Source organism: Papilio machaon, chromosome 16, assembly GCF_912999745.1.
Source record: "Papilio machaon chromosome 16, ilPapMach1.1, whole genome shotgun sequence".
NCBI lineage: Eukaryota > Metazoa > Arthropoda > Insecta > Lepidoptera > Papilionidae > Papilio > Papilio machaon.
Window position 1 is genome coordinate 5,994,063 of NC_060001.1, and position 21,865 is coordinate 6,015,927.

General features: G+C 37.2%; 2 protein-coding genes across 3 annotated transcripts; both read left to right on the forward strand.

The window, feature by feature from the left end:
• Positions 1 to 354: 354 nt before the first annotated feature.
• LOC123721808 (guanine nucleotide exchange factor subunit Rich-like) lies at positions 355 to 5,544 on the forward strand. Its single transcript, XM_045681666.1, has 14 exons — positions 355 to 417; positions 1,021 to 1,261; positions 1,454 to 1,563; positions 1,639 to 1,866; positions 1,985 to 2,128; positions 2,975 to 3,089; positions 3,194 to 3,315; positions 3,431 to 3,573; positions 3,688 to 3,971; positions 4,154 to 4,274; positions 4,350 to 4,508; positions 4,582 to 4,770; positions 4,903 to 5,053; positions 5,173 to 5,544. Exons 1-14 carry the CDS (start codon positions 355 to 357, stop codon positions 5,338 to 5,340), a joined length of 2,238 nt encoding a protein of 745 aa, XP_045537622.1. The 3' UTR covers positions 5,341 to 5,544.
• A 3,399-nt stretch (positions 5,545 to 8,943) lies between these two features.
• On the forward strand, positions 8,944 to 21,144 carry LOC106716490 (protein bicaudal D). 2 transcript variants are annotated; one of them, XM_014510008.2, is made up of 12 exons: positions 8,944 to 9,297; positions 9,629 to 9,769; positions 16,382 to 16,606; positions 16,843 to 17,080; positions 17,299 to 17,462; positions 17,716 to 17,859; positions 18,118 to 18,376; positions 18,456 to 18,596; positions 18,782 to 18,961; positions 20,236 to 20,493; positions 20,644 to 20,810; positions 20,895 to 21,144. In XM_014510008.2, the coding sequence occupies exons 1-12, from the start codon at positions 9,082 to 9,084 to the stop codon at positions 20,967 to 20,969; spliced, it is 2,208 nt and encodes a 735-aa protein (XP_014365494.2). In that variant the 5' UTR covers positions 8,944 to 9,081; the 3' UTR covers positions 20,970 to 21,144. The 2 variants fall into 2 exon arrangements, with proteins under 2 accessions (XP_014365494.2, XP_045537425.1); XM_045681469.1 differs by lacking the exons at positions 8,944 to 9,297; positions 9,629 to 9,769 and adding an exon at positions 11,180 to 11,814.
• Positions 21,145 to 21,865: the final 721 nt, after the last annotated feature.

The following is a 21,865-nucleotide window of genomic DNA, read 5'->3' on the forward strand; positions in this document are numbered from 1 at the left end:
AACACAACTTTCTTTTATATATATAGATTTGTATGCATTAAGAAAAAAAAAATTGTGTGTCATGTCATGTCATGTCACTCCATAATTATCATAGTTTTGCCGTCCACTATTGGATAAATGTAAAAGTGTAAAGAATTTTTTATTACACCCATTTACTTAGGCTGGAAAATGCACTGTTTATGAAATTGCATACAGCAATGGCAGCATTTAAATAATTTCAGCATTTTATATTATCCTTACATTAGTGTTGAGGTAACTTGAATATCGATAGCTTGTGAAGCGTAACGAATGTTCATGCAATACCAGCGAGGAACCAGCAAATTATGATTTGCTCTAATAACATTGCTGGCCGTAATGTTAGCGCTGACCCCGAGGCTAAAAGCCGGTAAACTCGCGCCGCAGGACTCGCAAATGACGGCCTAAGTCAGAATATATTTAAAACGGAACTTATATAATTTTTAAGTAGTTAATTATAAAATATCCTGTTATGTACATAATTTATGTTTTAAAATTCTTCTACGTCTTTTTGATGTTAACGTTATTGCTTTTAAAACATTGTAGTTCAAGGAAACAAAGCCAAATGTCTATTATGAGACTGAACTCTTTAAAACTTTTAAATAAAGCACCATTAAACTTAGGGTTAACTATTTGTCGATGTACAGTTTCGATATTATGAAATAAGAGCGACATACCAAATTGCAACCGCGTAGCCGCGCGTGAAAACTATTCCTAATCAATACGCAAATAAGTTTTGTGCAACTATATGCAATTGTTTTTTTTTTCAATATATGTTCACCTGTAAATTACTGTGGCAGTGTTCAATGCGCCAATTTTCCGAAAGGAAACACTTCGACGGCAAAGACTAAATTGCAACAATCACATGAATTGTATATAAATATATTGCTTTTATGTTGAATAGACGCGGGATACCTACATTCCTTCCCATAATGCACCCAATACTGAACTCATCTGACAACAACGCGAAAGCATATACGAAGACGATGTCAACTTTGTTTGTAGGCGTACAGCTGCCTGCCGGCAACGGTGTTAGCCTCGTGCGTGGAGAGCGTGTGGTCGTGCGGCAGCGGGCGCCAGCAGACGCAACTGTCGCGTGCGCTGTGGCTGTGGTGCGGCGCGCTGGGCGCTCGCGTCTGGCTGCCGCTGCTACCGCGTGACGCCACACGCCGCCCCGACTCCTCACGGCACACCTTCATGGCCAAGCGCATCATGCTGCCTTTCCATCTTAACATATACCCTCTCAGTGAGTAGGGCCATAATACATTAGTTGCATTAGTCACAAATTTAATTCAGTTATGACGCCTGATAAAGAAGTATGGAAGAGTAGTACATTCTGCTCTGCTTCTCAGTAGAAAAAAGGTTAGGAATATGATGAGTAAGAAACAAACTTGTTTTAGTGATTTTGTACTATCACATGCAACATCTTTCTTTCTAGCAATTCTTTTCGACGACGCCATACTGCTGGGAGCAGAAAACGACACAACTCTTTATGCATCAGACTCCAACTCCGTGTTCTCTTTGCCATTCTGTGTTGTCAATAGAACGGTAAGTGTAGACGTACAACAATTTTTTTTTCTAAACAAAGATAGAGTAAAAGTATACATATGTGTAATATTCCAGAGCCAGGTGTACCTGCATCAGATCTTACGTCAACTGCTGCGTCGTAACCTGGGCTACCATGCGTGGGAGATAGCGCGGTCGTGCGCGCAGCTGCCCTACTTCCCGCACTCGTTGGAGCTGCTGTTGCACGAGGTGCTGGAGGAGGAGGCCACCAGCAAGGAGCCCATACCCGACGCACAACTGCCCAGCGTCATTGAGTTCGTTCACGAGTTCCCAGTCTATCTACAGGTGGGTTGAGTATACTTCATAAGAAGCTAATACCGTCCCAATGTTTGTGCAGTTTATTTCCTTGACTTTTTTAGAGTGAATTTTGAATATAATTTTTTAAGATATGATTTGTTTCCAGACAGTGGTACAATGCGCTAGAAAAACAGAAATAGCTCTGTGGGCGTACCTGTTCTCGGCGGCTGGGAAGCCTAAGGAGCTGTTCCAGGAGTGTCTGCAGAGGAAGATGCTGGACACTGCCGCATCGTACCTCATCATACTGCAGGTTAGTACTGCTAGTATGTGACCCCAGAACACTACATTGACTATATTGACGTCCTTTTCATTATCTTTGATAGAACAGAGAAAGCAATATGTATTCATATAAATGTCACGGAAGTCGAAACCTACAGTCATTTTGACTATGCTTTTTGTTGTCCTTGAATTAATTTTAACTTAAGTATAATATTTACCTTTTATTTCTGAGACCAAAATATTTGTATAACATATCGTCATCTCTGTCATTATTTTTGACAAAACAGATAACAATATATTTAAACGGAGATTTTGGTCTCAGAAACCCACGGTTAGTGCTTTTGTTATTACTTAATATGGGATAGGTGCATATAAATGTGTTTGTGTCTAACAGATTGATTATAATTTAAATGTAACTGGTTGATTTATTGTTATTTTCAGATTTCAAAGGTAATTTTTCTTATTCCATAAAATAAATACACAAATATACACTTTACTATGTATATGTATTTAGAAATATTGAACAATCTAAAATATTTCTCTAAAACATTAGTTTTGTGTTAGAAATTTAATTTGATTATTACACAGGGTAGATTTAAAAATTGAAAATATAGTTAGGTGTGTTTATTAGAAGATGTTGCTTTTTATTTAAAGTTTGTTTCGTAAATATTTTTAGCTTTTACCTCAAATGTATAATATGCTTTAATTATTTTTTTTTAACATACGCGTTATACTAAAAACTTATCATTTCAAATTATATCAATGTAATTTTTTAGGTGTAAGGTAACTTTGCTTGTATTAATATGTTGCAGAAATATAATATATATTTAATAATGATCTTTGGGAAGTCAGTATAAACTCATATATATGTTTTCAGAACCTGGAGAGTTCGGCTGTGAGCCGGCAATTGGCCACGCAGCTACTGGACACGGCGCTGCAGCATGAGCGCTGGGACCTCGCTAGGGACCTTGTGCGCTTCCTCAGAGCCATAGGTAGGCTTTGTTCAGTTTATTTGCTTTAATAATATACCCTTCTTAATACATTTGATGTCTGTTTTAAAACTGTTAATAGACTAACGTTTATTGTCGATGTGTAGATCCTAACGATGTGGACTCACCGCGCAACTCTGTGAACGTGCAGGCCAAGTACGGTCAGATCGTACAGCCGCAGACCGTGCCCAATGCGGAAGATCTATCCGTTATACTCGGCACCATGCAGGTAACCGTATTGCCTAAAGTACACAAACAAGGGGTTAAAAGATTTTAAATGTCACATCTACTGGTTATTACAGATTTTTTAATGGTTTCTTTGTAATATTCTGCGTGTTGTGTAGCTGGCTGGCGGCAGAGGGCGCAGCTTTAGCACGACGACAGCGCCGCGGGAACCTTCCCCTCCGGCAGCCGCGCCCGCACCCCCGCCCGCGCGCCGCACCGCAGCCGTCAAGCGCAAGAAGTCTGTGCCCGCGCGCGCTGACAGGTATCTTAACATTTAGTGGATATGTCTAACTGAAGAATTCACAAAATTGAAGAATCGAAAAGAAGAAGATCGAGGAATTAACCTACTATATTTTTGTTAATTTTTTAACAACAGGGAATCGTACAGCGGCACAGCGGAGGAATTCTTCATCGACATGATGATCCAGCGTCACGCGCGGCTGTTGCTGTCGACGGCGAGGCTGGTGGCGCTGGGCCGGCTGGCGGCCGCACTCGACCTGCACCTGGTGGCTTGGCTGGCGGGAGAACGCGAGCGCGCCGCGAGAGTCGACAGCGCCGTGCTCTGCCTCAAGCGGCTGCACGATGACTTCAACTGGCCCTACCCCGTGCTGCAGCAGGGGGACGAGCACTACATACAGCGCAAGGCCAGCGTCGTACCAAGTCAGTTAACACTTCAAAAAAGTTTTCTTATAACTTCTTAATTTTTTTAATTCATTTATGTATTTATATGTATTTGGAATTTGTATGTATTTGGAATAAAAAAATGGTGTAATTCAAACTTTTTTGGAAGATACATCTTAAGGTATCGTGGAGCCTTGAATAATGAATAAGTCTTCTTATAGGTCCAAGCACACCATCCGCAGAGACGGACAGCTTGTGCGGCGACAGCAGCTACATGAGCCTGTCGCTGCGTGCGGCCCTGCCCATAGCACTCGGCGCACCTATTTCACCTGGACCCGTCAGGTAGCATTACACTGTAATGTAGATATAGTATTTAAAAGTACAATATAACACAATGTAACTGAGATCGTATTACAGTTCAGCGGGAGAGTGCAGCGTGGCGGAGGGCGGGGCTGTGGCGTGGGGCGGGGCGAGTGAGGGCGGAGGCGGGGAGGAGCGGCGTTATGCGGCCCTCATGGAGCGCCTACACGTGCATCAGGCAGAGCGCGGCGATCATACCGCACATGTACGGTTACGGTACGTAACGAACAGCTCGCAGACGCAAGAAATAGTTAAACAGTTGATTGTCACTACTCTGTTCTTATTTCAGATATTTCTTACAACTGATGACGGAGGCGTCGTGCGTGGAATGGGCGCTAATTGTAGCGGTGGCGCTGCGCGACGCGCTCGCTGTGCTGCGCACTGCAAACGCGGCGCGTGCGCATGACGTCAGCGCCGCCGCCGTGCGCCGTCTGCGCACCGCAATAATAGACCTCTGCGCCTGGAGCGACGCCGAGTGGTAACTATAGCTTTTTATACTGTTTGCATGTTTTATGAAATTTTTCATTGATTCAAAAGTTCATTTAAATTTTACTTGTTCTTGTTTTCAAGATTTTATGAATTAATATTTTTACGTATTAAACAATTACAGTCTGGGCTACAAACCGTTCATGATGGCGATTAATAACCAAGTGCCGTTTCTGACGTCCATCATCAATGCGCGTGAACGAAGAGTTTCAATGGTCAAAAACCGTGTGCGAACACCTAGTACAGGCTCTTTAAACTTGGAACTAAAATCTCAGGTAAAATTGTATAGTTATTTTATTTGGTATGTCTACTGATTATTTCAGAATATTTTAGATAATACTCTTTAGTATCAAACGTAATGTTGCTTTATTGTTGTGTTGTATTAAATTTCCAGCAAACACCTCAAGAAGCCATACTGCCGCCACCGCAGAAGGCGCAGGAGGTGTCGAAGCAATCAGTTCGCAAGGAGTCCCCTAAAGTGCCCGCCGACTCAAACCCGGCGCCGGTCGCCGTGCCGCCACCCCCCGCGCCCCCCGCACCCTCCAACTGCCGCCTCATGTAGCGCACGACAACCCCCCACTCAACACATATCCAACAGCTCAATACACACGCCAAAACTTTTTACAACCGTATACCTTGGGACTTTATTATCCAAAATTTTACGAACACATTTGTAACATAGCAGGAAATATATATCAGATGTTTTTGATTTTTTCTATGACATCTGTCAAAAGTTTGACATTGACAGAACTGTTAATACTTTGGTTATAGATAATGTATATCTACTAATTTAAAGTAATAATGGAGTTTGTGATTACTGTAATTATATATCGTATAAATAGTAGATTTTTTTATTAAAACAGTATAAAATAACTAATAATAATGTGAAATCTTTTTGATATATTTGCTAATTTATTATTGATCACCTTAACCGAACTTTATTTATCATTTTAGTTTCATGTATTTTGATATTCAATTAACAGTGGGTTTATCATTACAAAAATCTTGGGACATTGTAAGTCTTTAATTATAGTCTCGATTTATATACTTACCGTGGGTTTCTGAGGCTAAAATCCCTGTTTAAAACATATTGCTGTCTTCTGTTTTGTCAAAGATAACGACAGAGTCATCTCAGAGATATTTCATCACACGGTTATTGTATTAATATTTACATGATGCGCTAAAGTCTCGATTTGTCGGGTATTTCTCGTTGGGCTGCCGGTCTAATGGGAATTTTTTTCCCATTGGGTCGATCGAACTTATAAAATCAGTAGGTCCAATGGGAAACAACCAATTTGTCACTGTCCCTCACAAAAACTTTACTACATTAACTTTTCTTCTAGTCTTTACTGCTTAGTGTTTGTTTTCTTATAGAATCTGTGCAGTCTTATTTATATTTAAATGTAATTTAATAAATTAGGATTTGTGTCTTTTACTTGTGTGGTTTTGGCCTGCAATGACATTTGAACTGTCACATTTTGTCATTTTTGACAGCCTCTTTGACAAAATACATACAACAATGTATAAATATTAATGTCACTGTAGTCTAATACACAGTTAAAAATGACATAGACAATTTATACAATAGAATTTTTTATTATTATTTCGCAGCAAACATGTTTCGACACAAGTTTTGTGTACAATATTTATTAAAATTATTTTCTTAATGGATTTAATGAATTGAAATTATTAAATTATATTTGCTGTTTATAAGATGAAATTAATGTTTGTGGTAGAAATAGGTAATAAATATTTTAATATGAAATTAATATTTAGTACAATGCATAGTAAAATCACTTTAACTATATTTAAATATCTTTTTCATTTTATTTCCAATTTTTAATCATTATTTAAACGAAATTATAATTTATTTGATTATTAATGTCATTATAAATTAATTAATCATTTTCATCAACTTATTTTGCTAATAATTAAAAAAATTTTTGCTCATAACCTTATTTTGGTTAGTAATTTTGTGTTGCTCAAGTAATAATCTCATATTTTATTAAGTTTCTCTCACCGATTTTTCTTTTGTACCATTTTACTGGAATTTCGCCATTTTGGTGCCAATTTACTTATTGATAATAGAAAATGTTGATTTATTATACAAATTTTTTTTTTTTAGTTACAATTGTAAAATAAGATGCTGTTTTCCAATATCGAGCCATAGTCAGAAATAAACTTAGGATTTTAGTACAAATTAATATAATTTAATACTTTACTCTCAATGTAATGTAACTTAAAATTGAAACTTTGCTTAGTGAAAATAATTGGTTTGTTTTATTTTTAGGAAATAAAACATGATTGGTAAGTTACATGACAACTAGAGTATCATGTTATTCTGGTTGCATAGTATTTTGAGAGTAAAGTACTAAAACTATTGTGTCCATATCAACTATACACACTTTATACTGATTACTTTTAATTTATAAGTATGTAAGCAATAATATGTGAAATTCAATTATATAATTTACATAGCAATAAGAAATCAAGAGTTTTTAATTTCCTTTGTATTTAAATTATTGATATTTTATATTGAAATTAATTTGTACCTTTATGTTTAATCGCTCTAATTTTATAATTAATTACGAATTTTGTACTGGATATATTTAATGGGATCTCCATTAATCGTAGGAGTCGATATCTGGAGGTTCCATTGCCGAAATACTCATACAGAAGTATATTGTCATCCAGCTATTTTTGTATGAGTCAGTAGTAGAAATTCATGGTTAAAATAATACATGTTTTATTATCTAGGAAAATACTAAATACTGGTATTTATAGATTTATATTTAATATTAATATATTTAACATTCCAAATTAATATTATTGTAATTATTACATACAGCTAATGAGAAAAAATAAAATAAAAAATGGTTTGCGTTGATATTTTCTTCATACATGATTTTTAGTATGTTAAAGGGGATTTACATTTTTTTATTGATGTAAATACTATGCAAACTCATTGGTTGCATGCTAGGGGTCAATTAAAGTTGTGACTAGAATTTATGTTAACTAATAACCAAAAACCGTCACTAAACTTTCCGGTGCTAGTACAATAAGACACGTAATCAATTTTTTCCATTTTAGAATCAATATAGGCGTAAATAACCAAATGAATAAAAAATCATGTCATTATCAATAAATGCATTGTGAATTAAAAAAATTGTTTGTATTTATGTCCTACTAGATTTTACCCGCGACTCCGTCTGCGCGGAATAAAAAATAGAAAACGGGGTAAAAATTATCCTATGTCCGTTTCCTAGTTCTAAGCTACCTGCCCACCAATTTTCAGTCAAATCGATTCAGCCGTTCTTGAGTTATAAATAGTGTAACTAACACGACTTTCTTTTATATATATCGATGTCTGATGAATGAAATGTAACCTATTGTATGAAGTGACGGGGCCTTCTCAGATCGCAAGCGAGAGTTTCTAGCTGTTTCTAGATAGTGTTAAAATGTCTGCTTAAAACTTTTCGTTATTCCAATAATTTAAAAATTACCTGACTTCTTTAATAACTTCAAGGTCCTTTAGCAATCTTACAAATCAACTTTCCTGTATTATTTATGTAATATTTATAAAGCTTTCCTGTCACCCTACCAGATATATTTTAAATGTAAACTCCAGTAAAAAAAATCGAGGTCACGTGTACCTGACGATGTAAATTGCCTATACCATTTATGGCCTATAGAGATGTAGGCGGAGATCACAGACTTGTATTTGACACGGTCCTGACACATCTCTCGCTTCTACATTTATACAACTATGCCTAGAAGCACGTCGATTTCGGGTGCTCTTAATACGGGCTATATTCTTGAGTATTTCATCAATCTCAATAGTCATAAATCTAAAAATATAAATACAGGAACTTTAAGCTGTCTAATTTAAGGTTTCGTCAGTAAACGGCTCCCTAGGCATATACGAAAATGATATCACTTTTCTTAATGGTGCCATCCAAACAGACATCACTCTGATACATATTAAAAACGTAATCACGTTTTTTTTTTTGTATTTCAATTCAAAATAATGCGCTATCGATCTACTGCGTTGATTTGATTGCGAGTGTTTAATGGAGGAAACTGGGTAAAATGTATTTTAGGCTTGCAACACTGATGACTAAAAATTAAGTCTGACACTGACAACAATTAAAAAAAAAGAGGCCATTGAACGAACTGTCAATACGTTATACTTTTTGTTAGGAGAATGTAGAAACATTGATTTTACACGTTTTAAAGTTGTTTTTCTAAGATTATTTACTTTGTATATGAAGTTTTAGATAATTAGCCGTCTAACTGTCACACGATGGCAGCCACGGCACATAACGAACTTTCGATCATGGACTTGAAGGTGGAGATTGAGAGACTCAGTCGGGAACTGGACCAGGCCAGCAGCGAGAAGATCCAATCGGCTCAGCTAGGCCTGGTGCTGCTAGAGGAAAAAAGTGCACTGCAGCAAAGATGTAATGAACTGGAAAGCCTGTACGAGAACACAAAACACGAACTTGAGATCACCCAAGAGGTTAGATGTCCTACATACCGTCTTATTTTCACTTTTCATGCATTACTGGATTCTCATTAAGCTAAAGCAAACGGTAACTCTAAATAAGATTAAAACATCTTATATGTGAGCACTGAACTACTTACAAAAATTATAAGTGAAATCCTGTTTTACTTCATCCAATTTAAATGTAAATGTTTTCAACAATTTATTCATATGACTTACGCTAGCTAGTTGTATAAGATCAATTTAATAAACTCTCATTTTATTTAAGTGAACAATGTAGTAAATTAACATACAATACCTTTGTATATTATTTGGTATGTTAAAATTTAATATATCTGTTTGACAGGCTTTGATGAAACTCGACACAACACAGAAAGTGACCACACAGAGTGGTATTGAACAGGAAAATGCACTCCTCAATGAATCGGCTGCCATGGAAAGCTCTCTCACATTACAAATCATTGAACTTGAAGGAGAAACAAAACAAGTAAGTTATTTATCTTAGTTTTTGTATAGAGCACTAGCTCTAACATTGAACAGATTCTAATAGTGTACATTGGGTTTATAGTGATGATACCCTTAAAAAATATTTTGTTGTCTCTTTGGTAATGTTACAGAAGTGTTGAAAGCATTTTGCCATATTTATAGATTTTAATAAGTTTTGTTATCTGTACTTTTGTCTTTCATCTTCTTAAATGACACCATGAGCAAATGTTTATCACATTTTCTATAAAACTATATAATTTCCAATAAGAATATAAAATTATTGACATTTTTGGATAACAAAGTTGTTGTTTTTATTTAAAACAGTGTAAAGTGTACCAACTTTTTCCCGCGATTCCATCTGAGCGGAATTAAAAAAAACTATATATTGTATATCTATGCCACAATTCAGCAAGATCCATTTTGCCATTCTTGAGATACCTAGAAAGAACATCAGCATCAGTCAAAGATGTTTTAGATATTTATCAAAATTATTCTGAATTTTAAAACCCTTAAACAGCTACAATAGTACCTATTGAATTTAAATAAAGAATATTTGAAAAATAAACTTATATGTTAACAATTTAAAATACAAAGTAAATGCCTAACATATTGTACCATGAATATCTTTATAGTGATAAAAGATTTAAAGATAATTATCAAATATAATTATATATTATAATTATGTGGATAAACCATGGGTTCTCAACCTTTTAATGATCAGAGACCACTTTTGTATTATTTTTGAAACTTTATTCAACCCTTTTTAAATTATTAAGGAGGCGTAATAAATAATTATTTTATATAAACAAAAAATGTTTATTGACATAGAATTGCTTTGCTAGAATTGCTTTGATGATAATTTTCTAAAAAAAAGTACATTCTTGTTAACTAAAAAAAATTACAGTGACGAAACCATCAATAGCTTTGTATGTAGGGGTTCAAAACTCAGTAGGAAATTACTGAAAAAGAAATAATAATATTTTTAGTATAAAATTTTGTTATTTATATTTATATTCTTCCTGAGCTTACATCTTCTTCAATCAAAGCTACAAGTCAACGCTCACTTTCAAATATACGAAAATACTTGTTCACATAAATAAATGGATGAGAAAACTTAAATCATTTGGAAACCATGTTTTGGCTTGTGCGGACTGTGGACCACCAGTTACTATTTTTGTTATGAACAGCAATTTCAGTACTTTTTAAATTCGAAATATTAATTCAAACACTATATAGGTATATATTTATTTTTTCGTTCAAATTTTCAACAGTTTAATGATTACTTTTTATTCATCCCCAAATACATCTTGTAACTTGTAGTTTGTGACAATTGATGTTTGTACAGCTTTATTTATTTATTATACTTTTAAGCTCTCATACATAAAAGTTTTGTTGCCTTATGTGATGGTGATTGATTGATGATTACTGAAAAGGTTAAACTATCGTTGGAATGAGTTCGTTTCATAATAGCAGTGTCAGGGTTAAGTCCGGCGATACTACAGGCATTTACATGCGCCGCACAGTGTGCGACGTGAGAGCCCAAGGCACTCCAGAACACGTCATTATCTCATTACAGTCTGTTTGCCCAGACATATATTACTGTATTAAACCGGCGTTTAATGGAACGAGAGAGTTGCTGTGAATCACCGGCGGACCCTCGGCCGGGCTGCGTTGCCGCCCGCTCCCGGCCGCCCGGCGCGCACCACCGCCTGTTAGTCATCGTGCTCTAACTAATCGACGAGTCGCACTCGCCGCGGCCAATAGCGGCCACAGCGTCCGTGATGTAATGCCGCGAATGGCGTAAGCGCAGCGTCCATTAATCCATAACACTGATCCAGAAATACATTTTTATATTGGCCGGCCTTGATTCGCACGCGGCGTGAGAGCGCGTAAGGATTACACCGATGCACCCTGCTGCCGCACGACTCTTCCCATCGATAATGCGAAATATTCAGTGTTTGTGCCAAGTTTGAGTGGGGGAAATATTTTACAAGTGCATCAGTGGTATGCTGGGATCGTTCATTTAAAATGGACGAATGCGGTGAGGTAAATGTTGCATGTATATTTACAGTGCCTACGATGGCGATGTGTCAGAAGCTTGTCAGAAAATGTCTCGAAGCATTAGCGACAACCTGAACTCAGCCACTGAGATAGCTCATGTTTCAGGTTCGATGTTGTGTTTACTTAGATAATGGAATGATGTTGATATTTGTTCGTTGGCGCGACGCCAACGGGACATTTTCCTTCGTTTTCCGTTTATAGCATTAATAATCGTATTATAACATTTTTATATTGTTGAATAAGTTAACTTTTACGTGGGCGATAATGTGAGCCATTAGCTCGTCGTTTATTAAGAGTATTCTCGTGACTTGCCAGGTCAATATTGTTATCACCAATTACTACCATTGGTTTGGTTAATTTATTCCGCGAATATTTATTTTTCTTGAATAAAGTATGTATAATATAAGGACATATAAACTAAATTTCAAATTTAAACTACGTTTTCAGACACAAAATTATTTTTTTACATTTGATTCTATGATGATGGTATAAAAGAGGTTTATTAATTTCTCGTTAATATCTGATTCAATAGCTAACGTTATCTCAACGAGTGTTATCTTTCCTCTCAGAAGATTGAAGATATTGTGCATAGGCAACATGACGTGTTTCGCCTTGACATGCACTTACCGTGTTCGTATATCTAATTAATGATTTAAATTGAACTAATCTAGTAGAAAATTTTAATATGGATGCTTCTCTTATAAGTAACAATCGTCTAAAATCTTTGCATCCATTCAAATTCTGTAGAAATTTATTGTTAACTAGCTTTTTCCCGCGACTCCGTCCGCGCGGAATAAAAAAAAAAAAAAAAAGAAAAGAAAACGGGGTAAAAATTATCCTATGTCCTATTCCTGGTTCTAAGCTACCTGCCCACCAATTTTCAGTCAAATCGATTCAGCCGTTCTTGAGTTATAAATGGTGTAACTAACACAACTTTCTTTTATATATATAGATATAATATCGATTAAAACAAGTTAAATAAGACTGATGGTGCGAGGTTATAATAGAGAAATACCATCTTGATATATTATAAAATGATGAAGACAGACAATGATCTGTTAGTTTAATCCAAAATATTCTATGGAAGCGTTTTGTTAAGTAACCGCAACATGTAACAAGCAAACTTTATAATGATAAATAGTTTATTTAATATGTAACCACATAATGTATGCAATGAAGGTTCATCGTACAATAGACTGTTCCCGCGCTTCGTTATGTAGCAGACAATCCCTCTCCAGGGAGCTATCCCTGAATTTAAAGTGCTTATTTCATGAAACTGACGAGCCCCTGACACATTGTTCAGAACTTGTCTACTGCCTTGTTAAAATACATGCATCAATTTACGTTACGTATTATGGATACTGAACCTTTGCATATCGTATGAAATTTACTTATTTTAAAGTTAGTGATTGCATAAATATACGCAGCGAAAAAACGACAAATCCTAAAACAAACTACAATATAACTTAATTTTTCTAATTGTACCGGATAGTGCATATCAGTGTGCCTAGCACAAATATTCGTGACAATCGCCATCGTATCGTAAACGTCAATTACGTAAAAAAATGTATTAGATTTTTGGTGTACATTACGCCCGATAGGGGGCGCTGGACAAATTTTAATACAAATTTTGTCGATAACGAAACGATGGCAATTGTTGCAAATATTCGAGCTACAAAATGTAGATTTATTAATGAAATGAAATAATTATAAATTAAAAATACAATTTTCACTAACATGTAGTATACACAACTAGAATACCTATATAGAAGAAAACGTCTTATTCCCTTATTCTCACTTTCATTTACTCTAATTTCGCAATCCTCGTTTGGTATTTTGAATATTTTAAAACTGTACAAATTTACACTCATAATTTTTAAAATGAAACCTACATTTTACGTTATTTTACATACTAGTCGTAGAACATCGTGAAGCAGACGACGCATGTAATTTACGAAGTAGTTGCGGGCCATCGTCCGCTGCGCCGCCGCCACACCCCAGTCGGCTAATTCCGAGGCGGTTACAGGCTAATCAACTAAGTGCCTGGCATGGCATGGCAATCCAGTCAACGAATCATACTTTTTATATTCAACTAGGGAATGATAGTCTGTATTGATTGTTATTTTTACTCAAGTTCTCGACCACCAATTTCTTTATTAGATACTCAGCAATGTAGTATTTTCTACCAAATAAACGGAAGTTTTATCTAACGTCGAATTTTTAAATAATACTATAAGAATAATACAAAATGGTAGAATAAAAAAGTCCGCTCCATTTTTAGTTGAACTATATTACATCCAATTATTCATTCATTCAGCTCCGTATAAAAAGCGTATCATTCCATTCTTGCATTACTTTTTACGGGTGTTAGACCGATCTGCCTATCGATGAATCGGTCCAATGGCAAAAAATACCCATTGGGCCTATTGAATTCTTAACTTAAATAAATCGGACCAATGATATTATTATTTTTTGATTATGAGCTCTCAATCGACCCAATGGAAAATATATCCTGTTGGCCCATCGACCTAGCGATGAAGCAGCCCAATGGGAATTTATTTTTGATTCTATAGACTTAATTGGCACAATGAGCCAAAAAAATTCCATTGGGCCGATTGAACAGGAAACATCCCTTTTTCCGACTTCCTCTCGTTCCAGAGATGAACGAGTTAAACTCTTCTAGCGCAATCATTCAATTTAAAAAATGTATAGATTAAATTTGCAGAATGATCAACTGCAATTTGTATTTTGTCAGTCGGTTCAAGATCTCAAGTGCACTATATTGTTAATGCATCTTTTTATATCGCGATAAAAATTGGATTAATTTATCGTCCAAGGTCCTGTTGGAATGACGCTTTATGTAGATTATCAGCTGGTAACCTATAAGAAAGTAAACTAAGTTGGCAAAATCATTTTATTTGGCGGCCGAAACTTAGACAAAGAGCTAGTTTTATATTTTTCATTTATTCACAACAAGTTAGATGTTGCAGATATGTTATTTTTTTAACAAAAGACATACTAGCAACAACTTAAATGTCATCATGTTAAACATCTGCAACTTGAAAGATGGTGCCGACGAGTTTACTGCCTTTAAATAGGAAGTAAGCTATTTCCTTAACGTTCGATCGAATACATCCGTTGAGACTGTATAGTTGAAGTATATGAGGAGTTTATATCATTTTAATCCGTGGGTGTACTCCGTGGGTCACCGTGGGTTTTTGAGACCAAAATATCTTTATAAAATAAATCGTCATCCCTGTCATTATCTTTATCAAAATAGAGTTAATATGTTTTAAACGAAAATTTTGGTCTCATAAACCCACTTTCAGTCGTTAATTGAGTGTGAAGGGAGTTAAAAGTTCCCATACTAAATATTAAGGGTGACCACTTAAGTACTCAAGGAGTTTAAATCCTTTTTTAATTAACTTACGTTTGTTACGCTAGATAGGTATCAATACTGAAATGTCTAACTTAAGACGGTTAGTTAATAACCAGCAGTTTTCATTGCAATGAAAGTGTGATTTTTAACGTCTCGAAAACCAAGATGGATGTCTTAAACCACAAAGTAGCTTCTAATGCTAGCGAATCTTAACAAAACTACGTAATGGTAATATAACCGCTATCTCTCCATATCTAACAGCAAATGTGGTATGAGTATAAATCATATTTAAAAAGTACGTCAAAATTTATTATGAAACATGACTGGTTATTATGCGCCATAACTAATTTGTTATCAGATATTTAATACAAATGCACGCTGCAAAGCATGCTGAAACAAGAGTTATTTTTAGCTATTTAAATCTATACGTTATTTACTTGCTGAACAATGAATCACTTGAGACTTGGTCACTCCGCACAAAAAAGGAAAACTAGGAGCAATTGCTTGATTTAAATAAATCTTTAGCGTCTTAAAAGTTGTGACGCTTAGAAAATAATAACCTAAAAATGTTATTGAAAACAATTGAATCGTATTTATAAGAGTTCTCGCTACAACAGCGACATTATCGGATGCATAATAATTGAATTGAGTAAAATATTATCCAGAAGCATTGAACTATCTTACATTAATTAAAATCGTTCCCGCCACAGCTCTTGGCGGGTTTTTGCAGAAAATAGGTCACTGTTTATAATGCATCGGAATGAATTATACAGCGACCGACGATGTTGAAAAATTCAAACAAAATGTATACATATTTATTACGCAAATTTTTTTTTATAAGAGACATCAACTACTTTGACCTATTTTCAACGTTTTGAATCAACGTTATGATAAAATTGAAGCATCTCTTAAAGATTTATTATAAAAGTTTTTTACTATAGCGCAGGTCAACAGCATTCAAGTTGGGCTTAAGACTACTTTATAATAGAGATTTGTTTTGATTGATGTAAATATTTTTGCTTATAAATTTTTTTTTCGGAATATAGAGACCTATTTATCAATTGAATTATCCATTTTATCTTTTTACGTTAAAAATATGTTCTCAAATAAGTATCGTATGTTAAATGTATGGAAGAAATCAAAGCTTATTTAATTGTTTTATCTGGTCTTCAGTTGCGTCACGAGCTAGAACGTGTGGTGTCTGAGCGAGACCGGTTGCTGACTGAGAGCTGCGAGCTGGGCGCGGACAAGACGACGCGCGAAGCGGAGCGGGCCGCGCTGCGGGCGGAGTTGCGTGAGGCGCGCCAGCGGGAACAGCGTCAGCTGCTGGACATCGCCGATTTAGAGGACGAGAACATCTCGCTACAGAAGCAGGTCTCCGCGCTCAGATCCTCTCAGGTATGTAGTTAAGCATATTTTTGACTTTATACCAAGAATAAGAAAAAGACATGTAAGTGATAGAAACATTATATCTAGAATGCAATACAACTAACTATTGGAGAAGCAAGACCTTGTGTAAGGCGATGTTATCAAAAAGTATTTAAACCTATTTTTTTAAGTAGGTTTAGTAATAAAATAATGTTTTCAAACAATAATTCTAATATCGTATCTAATAATCTATTTAACATTTTCAGGTTGAATTCGAAGGATTGAAACATGAGGTGCGTCAGCTGCGCGAGGAGGCGGAGAACGCGCGTGCGATGGCGGAGGAGACGGCGGCGCTGCGGCGCATCGCAGAGCGCCAGCTGGCCGAGGCGCTGGAGGCGCTGCAGGCGGAGCGGGAAGCCAAGTTCGCCGCCAAGAAGGAGCTCGACGCCCATCTCAGCAGGGAGGCCGCTTACAACATCACAAACCTCGCCTACAGTATACGAGGTCAGTGTTCATAATAGCTTCCTTACTCACAAATAACTACACACTGTAGATACATTCAATCTTCCTGAGATGTTTGAGGTAACTAGAAAAGTCAACTATGAAGTAATATTTTGCTCTTCCATCCCTCTTTTGGTAGCATTAAGTATCGGTTTGAATTCCGTTCTGAGAGGGCTTTTGTTTCTTGTATTATTTAAATACAAATGTCTGTTTATGTGTAGGTATGCCAGAAGATAGCGCGGAGGAGGAGGGTGAGCCGGGCGGATCGTCGTCTGCGGAGCTGGCCACAGCGATGGGCGACCATCATGCAGACCTCTTCTCCGAGGTGCATCTGCACGAGATATCCCGTCTCGAGAAGCAGCTCGAGCAGGCGCACAATGAAAATGTAAGATATACAAATGTAACGAGTCGTTTAATGTGTTAAATAACATTTTTTAAATAGAGTTTTTACTACAGGTACTAATATGAATTCATTTTGCAACATAAATTACCAGTAACCGAGCCCCCTTAGTGTAGATTAATATAAACTAATCCAGTTAAAAACAGAGTATAGCAGTAAGAGTTATTTTTAATGAGCAATCAGTTTAAAAAGATAACGTAATCAGTGACGTATTATTGGAATTGTGTATGTGTTGCAGAGTCAGCTGACGGCGTCAATGCGCGCTGCGCAGGCGACGGCGGAGAGCGAGGGCGCGGCGGCGGGCGCGCTGCGCACCGGCCTCGTGCGCGTCGCCTCACGCGTCACCGCACTCAACGCGCTGCACGCAGACTGCGCACCCGCTGTCAGTTCTACTTCTTCTTCCTTAGCTTTACAGTCCTTTGTAGCCTTTGAATTTTACCCACACTTAATAACACTTACTTATTTGTCTCGGAAAAAAAATCGTAAACAATTTTCGTCAAAAATTTTGGTTACTTGAGATGTCCTTAGTGCATTTCTCGTTAAAAATTTCCTCAAAGGACGACTAAAGACTAAGTGTGGCTGTTAGACATTGCAATAACATTATTTCAAGGATATCATGACAGATTTTTAATTAATATAGGAAGAGAAGGAGGAGAAAACGGAAGGCGGTGTACCAGCTCGCGCGGCGCGGTGGCTGACGTGGTGGCGCGTGTCGGGCGGCGAGCTGAGCGCGCTGGCGGGCGCACTGGCCGAGCTGAGCGCTGCGAGTGCGGCGCCCGGCTCCCCCGCCGCGCAGCAGCGACAGGCGCTCGCGCAGCTCAGCGACCGCGTCGCAGAAGCGGAACTGCGCTGCGCCGCGCTCGAGGCTGATGCGGACTTGTTACGTACGCTTGCCGGAGGTAATAAAACGCAATGAAATGACACGTCAATAATTATATAACAATAAACAAAATCGTAATTAATACTTGTATTTGTAAGGTGCTGGTCGTGCGCTGGCGAGCGCTGCGCCGGCGCTGACGTCGGCCGCGGAGACGCTGGCGCAGCTGTACCACCACGTGTGCGCAGTCAACGGTACGCAGCCCGAGCGGCTGTTGCTGGAACACGCCGGACATCAAGACAGTACGTACCGCGCTCGTATATACTGCTAACTGTTGCATTAGTAAACAACTTTAGCCCATGCGGTTCAAATTTAATCAATTTATTACGAATCTTAAAACATGATCTAGTGCTTAAAGAGAGATAGAATATTTTATGTATTCCTTTTACATTGTATTTGGTGGTAATACAGTCAGTATTGTGTGCAGGTGGTGGTGCTGAGGGTCGCAGCGTGGAGGAGGAGGCGCTGGCGCTGGCGGCGGGCGAGCTGGAGGGTCTGCGCGCGGCGGGCGTGGTGGCGCGCTGTGCGGACACACTGCTCGACCAGCTCACACATCTCCGAGCTGCACTCGACACTGCGCTAGACTCCCGCCTCAGACACCAGCCAGGTACAACTACACTTACTATACATTACTAACAAATACTTATAACACGTAACTTAAAAGATAGTGAAGTGGAAGACAAACCTCAATAAGTCAATAGAACTCGATTTGCTATGAAATAATTGAATTAAAAATTACTGCCACACTTAGTGATTTCCTTAGTATCCATTAGGAGATAACTTCACTGAATGAATTAGTTAAGGATTGCCTTACTGTACCTTTAGTGTAAGAAATGTACACAAAGAAATGCTCATGATATTTGTCATAAATTCTTTAAATGTCAAAAAAATATTAAAAGTCTGGTCTAAAAACTGTCAAGGTAAATAAGTTTGAATAAAGAAAATAAATTTTGTATAACAAATTGTTTCCTTAGCTTCAAGGTCCAGTAAGCAAAATATTCCATCTGATGATTACAGTAAAATACACAAAGAAAATTACAACAGCAAATTAAAGGAGGATGCTAAAAGGAAACTGCAAGATTTGATTATACAATCCACCATACAATTTATACAAAAATCTAAAGTTCAAAATGAAACTAATTGTTCACGGAAAAGTGTAAAAGAAATAACTGAGTACTTTGAAAATATAACGAAACAAAATAATAATAAAATTATCAATGATAGATGTAATACTAATAACCTTGGCGTGGGCACTGCTGCGCCCCCAAATTATCAAAGACAAAGTAATAGAATATATTACAATAATAATAATTTAGTTATTCGGAAACCAAAAGAAAATAAAATTGTCAGTAAAATTTGTCAAAGTGATAACAAAAATATATGGAGAGATGATATTTTATATGGAAATATATTACATTTTAAAAGAATTGAAGGTTTTAAAAACAATGAAAATGTACTGAATAACATAAGATCTTCTATGAAATCTAGTTTCATAGCTTGCATGTTGCTACTTCAATATGTTATGTGATGATGTACATTTCAAGCTAAAATACATGTAAGATAATAACAAAAATTAATTAGTTTATGGTTATTTTTTGTTATAGTAAGTGTTGTAGATTGAAAAATGTAACGACTGTAATATTTTATCTTCCATTTAATTTTTTGTATTTTATTTTAGTTTTATTGCAACGTAATATTATTATATACAGTATTTAAAAAATATTTATGTATTCATTATCTCTCATTACACTTAAAGTATATAAATAGTTTTATTTTTAAAATTGGTAGTGATTGAAGTATTTACAATATTTATCTGAAAAGTTGTCAGACAATTAGCACTAAACACGTTTTTTTAATTTTTTTTTTGTTTATACTTTTTAGTGATGGAGGGCGAAGAGCGAGGCGCGGAAGTGGGCGAGTTGCAGGAACAAGTGATAAAGCTGAAGTCTCTCCTGTCTACGAAGCGCGAGCAGATCGCGACTCTGCGCACAGTACTCAAGTCCAACAAGAACACGGCGGAGGTCGCCCTCGCCAACCTCAAGTCCAAGTACGAGACGGAGAAGACCATCGTAACCGAGACTATGCTCAAGTTGCGCAACGAGCTCCGACTGCTCAAGGAGGATGCTGCTACGTTCTCCAGTTAGTATTATACTACGTTTATATGAGTACCAAGTATTTTACATTTCAGAGCATATAAACACTGTTGTTCAGATGATTTGTTGTGCATTGCTCCTGTACCTACAGGACATATATTTTGTATATATATATAAATCTGTGTGCTTGCATCAGGTTTACGCGCTATGTTCGCCGCTCGGTGCGAGGAGTACGTGACGCAGGTGGACGAGCTGACGCAAGCGTTGGCGAGCGCGGAAGACGAGAAGAAGACCCTCAACCAGCTGCTGCGTCTCGCCGTGCAGCAGAAGCTCACCCTAACGCAACGTCTCGAAGAGTTAGAGGTACTCTGCCATGTCATATTGCATCTTATAGTATACCAAAACTGTCTGTTATATTTTTTTAACATTATATTGAATTGCCTTCAGGTTGACCGTGAGATGCGCACGCGGCGCGTCCCCAAGTCTGGTGGGACGACGCGCGCGCGGCCGAGAGACTTCTAGCGGCTCGTGCTGGCGCTGAAGGCCGCCGCGGCCGCAGTGCGCGCGCTGCTGCGCCACGCCACGCGCGCGCCATGACTCGCCGGCACTCGCATACACTCGTACGAATTTATAGTGTTACATCGGCCGCGGCTGTCTCACTTGTGAATGACTCTCACATCTGACCGCAAGTGCATTGAATCGCTTTCAGTAGCTTTGATATAAAGCGATTAAATACTGTTATGTTGTGATATGAAACAAATCGATTGCAACACGTCAATGTTTCGACTTGAAGTAAATTTGAACCGATGTTCTATTACATTGTAGTAGTGTTATCGTATCTTATGCGTTGTGTTAAATGTACTAGTGTTACGATATTGTTGTGGTGACGGTGACTCGGACGAGACGCACGCGAGCGACTCGTCAACGTTTTTTCTATATGTGGTTGTAAGGAGACTAAATTATTTATACCTTTTATAAAATTAATTGTAATTAATCGTACCAATAATGTAAGCGGGGCTCCGCGGTACCTGATATATGACAGAATGAGAGCGTTGCGCCGCGCCGCAACCTTCCCCGACACCGTGAACCGTCAAACTGTGCGGCGGCGCGCGCGCAAGACACGCCCACATGACTGCAAGCCACGCCCACAACACTACACAAGTCTAAATGATTACCAATATTATTGTTATTACGAGTACTCTTCACCTCAGCATCAAATACGACTTCGTTCTCCTTAAAAACTATCGGTTTAAAAAATCTTAAGTATAAAAAAGTAGTATAAATTTTAACGTATTCGATTCGATTGGTTATTTAATTGAAATGATAAGTTTACACGCATTGTTCTTTAATCAAAGAATAATCGCGTAGTTTACTGTTACATTTAAGTAATTAATAATTTGACTGGAATTGCGTTACAG

What these genes read in the sequence shown, in the direction of transcription:
- LOC123721808 (XM_045681666.1), top strand. Translation starts at nt 355, where the DNA reads ATGTTAGCGCTGACCCCGAGGCTAAAAGCCGGTAAACTCGCGCCGCAG. An exon ending in CGCAGGACTCGCAAATGACG is followed by an intron (nt 418 to 1,020) that starts GCCTAAGTCAGA and finishes CTTTGTTTGTAG; the next exon opens with GCGTACAGCTGCCTGCCGGC. An exon ending in CGTACCTCATCATACTGCAG is followed by an intron (nt 2,129 to 2,974) that starts GTTAGTACTGCT and finishes ATATGTTTTCAG; the next exon opens with AACCTGGAGAGTTCGGCTGT.
- LOC106716490 (XM_014510008.2), top strand. Translation starts at nt 9,082, where the DNA reads ATGGCAGCCACGGCACATAACGAACTTTCGATCATGGACTTGAAGGTG. An exon ending in ACACGCCGGACATCAAGACA is followed by an intron (nt 18,597 to 18,781) that starts GTACGTACCGCG and finishes TATTGTGTGCAG; the next exon opens with GTGGTGGTGCTGAGGGTCGC. An exon ending in AACGTCTCGAAGAGTTAGAG is followed by an intron (nt 20,811 to 20,894) that starts GTACTCTGCCAT and finishes AATTGCCTTCAG; the next exon opens with GTTGACCGTGAGATGCGCAC.